Source organism: Elephantulus edwardii, unplaced genomic scaffold (genome assembly GCF_000299155.1).
Source record: "Elephantulus edwardii isolate Elephantulus edwardi_28Jun2011 unplaced genomic scaffold, EleEdw1.0 scaffold00006, whole genome shotgun sequence".
NCBI lineage: Eukaryota > Metazoa > Chordata > Mammalia > Macroscelidea > Macroscelididae > Elephantulus > Elephantulus edwardii.
Window position 1 is genome coordinate 31,199,490 of NW_006399756.1, and position 3,580 is coordinate 31,203,069.

The following is a 3,580-nucleotide window of genomic DNA, read 5'->3' on the forward strand; positions in this document are numbered from 1 at the left end:
TATTTACCTTTATCTTGTTGTGGTGCTCAAGTATTTTATAAATTCTAGATATAAGTCCCTTATCTGACATGTCATTACCAAACACTTTTCCCCAGTCTGTGGCTTCCCTTTTCACCCTGTTGGAGAGGTTTTTGGATGTGCATAGGGATTTGAAGGTCCCATTCTTCTATTTTATCTTCTCCTGGTTGTAGATTTTTCAGGATACTTGGAAGACTGTTTATGTCATGGATTAGGACTACTAAAGTTCTTCCAAGCTTTTCTTTAATGAAGTTTACAGTCCTTGGTTTTAATCCTAGGCCCATGATCCACCCTGAGTTGCTTTTTATATATGGAGTGAGATGTGGATCTTGCTTAAGTCTTCTGTAGATAGTTTTCCAATTTTGCCAACATCATTTGTTAAAAAGGCTGTAGTTGCCCCCTTAACTGATTTCATCTCCTTGTCAAAAATCAGTTGACCATAAATAGATGGGCTGATTTCTGGGTTCTCAATTCTATTCCGTTGATCTATGGGTCTGTCATTGTACCAATACCATGCTGTCTTGACAGTCTCTATTTTTATGACAGAATAAATCCATAATAGAATCGCTTGGGACAAAGAGAGGTGTGTCCTCAACTTTAATCAAATATGTCAGTCCTGTCAAGAGCCTGCCTTCGTTTTAGAGTACTCATTCTCATTTACAATAACACAAAGATAAGCTATATTTACTCAGCAATACAAATGAAATATGTAGTGTTTAATTGTGTTTACATGATTTACTAAAGTCTTATAATATGCACTGCCATAGAGTCATCCCAGCCCATTGTGACCCTCTGTGCAGAGTAGAACTAGCCCATAGAATTTCCAAGGCTGTAATTCTTTACAGGAGCAGACTACCTCATTTCTCCCATAGACAAGGGAATGAGTTCAAACTGCTGACTTTCTGTTACAGTTTAATGCTTAGCTTACTATGCCACTAGGATTCCTTAAAATCTTATAGGTATCTCATATTGGAACCTATTCATTATAGGCCTAATTTTTTTTTATTCATGTTGTTGCTGATGTTGCAATGAGCCCTCAAGTTAACTCTAACTCATAGCAACCCTATGAACAGCAGATCTAAACCTTGCTGTATCCTGCACCATCCTTACTATCTCTTACATTCTCAGGCCCATTGTTACAGGTCACCATATCAGTCCATCTTACTGCGGTGGTATTCTTCCCTCTTTTAATCACCACCTTTCCCAGCATGATGTCTTCTTCCAAGGACTAGTCCCTCCTGACAACATGCTCAAAGTATGGTAGACAGAGTTTCATCATCCTTGCCTCTAAGGAGCACCTTCACTGCACCTCTTCCAGGACAGACTAACTCATTCTTTTGACAGTCCATCAAATAGCCAGTGTTCTTTTATTTGAAGTACAAACTTACTTGTTCAGCTTTGGGTTCATTATCAGTATCTGTGTATCTTAAACTTTATCATTCTCAAGAAGCAGATTGGCATGACAGTTGCCTTAAATGTTTATGCTTTCCTGTTCCTTTTTCTTTCCAGGTTCGAAAGTATGGAGCCTGGCTCAGTGGTCCGTGCCATCTTTGACTTCTGCCCAAGTGTATCTGAAGAACTGCCCCTTTTTGTGGGAGATATTATTGAGGTACTGGCAGTGGTCGATGAGTTTTGGCTTCTCGGGAAGAAAGAAGCTGTCACAGGTAAGAGCTCCACAATTCCCTGCAAACAAAATGCCACCACAGAGCATCACTTTCTCCGATAGAGACAAGATTTAAATGGAAAGTCAAGTCTGTCCGCTTCAGAGGGAGCTCTGGTGGTCTAGTGGTAAGAAGGCGTGCAGCAATGCCAAAGGCATATGGTATGAATTCACTTGCTGATCCACGAGAGGGTGGGGAGTCTCTGCCCATGCAGTACTGCCTCAGAAAACCTGACCAAAGTCTGTCAAGGTCTTCACCGTTGCATGCTATGCTATGGACAATAACTAGGGATGATAGGAGAATTGATGCCTTTTGAGCTGTGGTGCACTGAATATACCATGAACCACTAGGAGAACAAACAATTTCTTCTTGGAGAGGGTGAAACTAGGCTGCTCTTTGGAGGCAAGGATTCTGAAGCTTCGTTTGAACATACTTTGGTCATGTTGCAAGGAGAGATCAGTCCTTGGAGAGGGACGTCATGCTTGAGAGGGTGAAGGGACAGCGCAAGAAAGGAAGACTCTTGATAAAATGTATTGACTCAGTGACTAAGGTAATGGAGTTAGATGTGTCAGAGAAAGATTGGCTCAGGCTAGAGCAGGATTCAGAGTTGTTGTACGTAGGGTTCCTATGAGTTGCAGGCGACTCGGTAGCACATAACAACAATCATCCACGGAAGCAGACTGATGAGCCCCTTGAGTAGGCTCTCACACTCAACCATCTCCATAGCAGTTGGACACAAACCATCTGTGGTACTCAGAGACCTCTGAGGAATAATAGGCAGCAGGACAGAAGGTCAGGAGGCCCTTTGGGAAGCCGTAGTATTTTAAGTGAAAGTTGATGATGGCCTAGGCTAGGTGATGGCGCTGGAGAGCAGTTAACTGATACAGGAGCTAATCAGACATAGAATCAACCAGACTTTCGTATTCTTTCCAGTGTGTAGGCCTTGTCTTTTTAACCGCTATCTGTTAAATCCTCCTTATCTTCAGAGACCTCACATGTCTCAAATGCCATCTTTTTCACAAAATTTTTCATGTTCTTCCTGACCTTCTTGGACTCTCATAGCAATTTGCTATTTGTGTACCTATGTGTGACACTTGCTTTCATAATCAAGTCATTATGTCTGAGTCCGATTTTATGCCTAAATGCAATTGTGAGGTTTTGGAGACCAAGGTGTTCTTCCTCATGTTTCCATCTGCAGTGTGCCTAGCGCATTGCACCCAATAAATGCTAGTTGCATTGCATTTTTCTGTTTTCTGCTTGGATTTAATTTTTGTACTTTGCGCCAAAATAGAACCTCTTATTATGAGTACTCAGTTCTCAGTTCTGGAGGTAAACTCAGAGAAACATTATTTGTTGCTGTACACGCCAGGAGTGATACATTTAATTTTGGAAATGTTCTTTTTATTTTTAGGACAGTTCCCTAGCAGTTTTGTGGAAATTGTGACTATTCCCAGTCTAAAAGAGGGAGAGAAGTTATTTGTCTGCATCTCTGAATTCACATCCCAGGAACTGAACAGTCTTCCCCTCCATCGAGGTAAGCTGGTCAGCAGAGAGTGGAAAACGGTTGAAAAATGAAATTGTGGAGTCTGTTCATTGTTAAGTGACAACTGCTAGAGAATTCCTTATAATAGCAAGACAGTCCTGACAATAGTAACATCTCGTATGCTGAATTTATATGCCATCAAGTCAGAACTGACTCATAGCTGACCCTCAAAGTAAATTTTCAGGCTCTATAAATCAAATGTGAGAAGACTGCCTACCTTTCTATTACAGAGAAGCTAGTGGGTTCAAACCATGTGCCTTTGGGTTGGCAACTTAAGTCCTTACCACTAGGTCACCAGAGCTGCCTCATTGTTTGTTTGTTTATTTTTCTTTATTATTTATATTATTAAATTTTATTA

The 3,580-nt window shown here is 40.9% G+C and overlaps 1 protein-coding gene across 1 annotated transcript in view; it reads left to right on the forward strand.

The window, feature by feature from the left end:
• Positions 1 to 1,537: 1,537 nt before the first annotated feature.
• The window catches only part of DNMBP (dynamin binding protein), an 86,707-nt gene continuing 84,664 nt past the window's right edge, over positions 1,538 to 3,580 (forward strand). Inside the window, exons 1-2 of the mRNA XM_006880035.1 lie at positions 1,538 to 1,682; positions 3,091 to 3,213. Coding sequence (XP_006880097.1) covers positions 1,538 to 1,682; positions 3,091 to 3,213 — 268 coding nt within the window. The remainder of the gene's footprint in view (positions 1,683 to 3,090; positions 3,214 to 3,580) is intronic.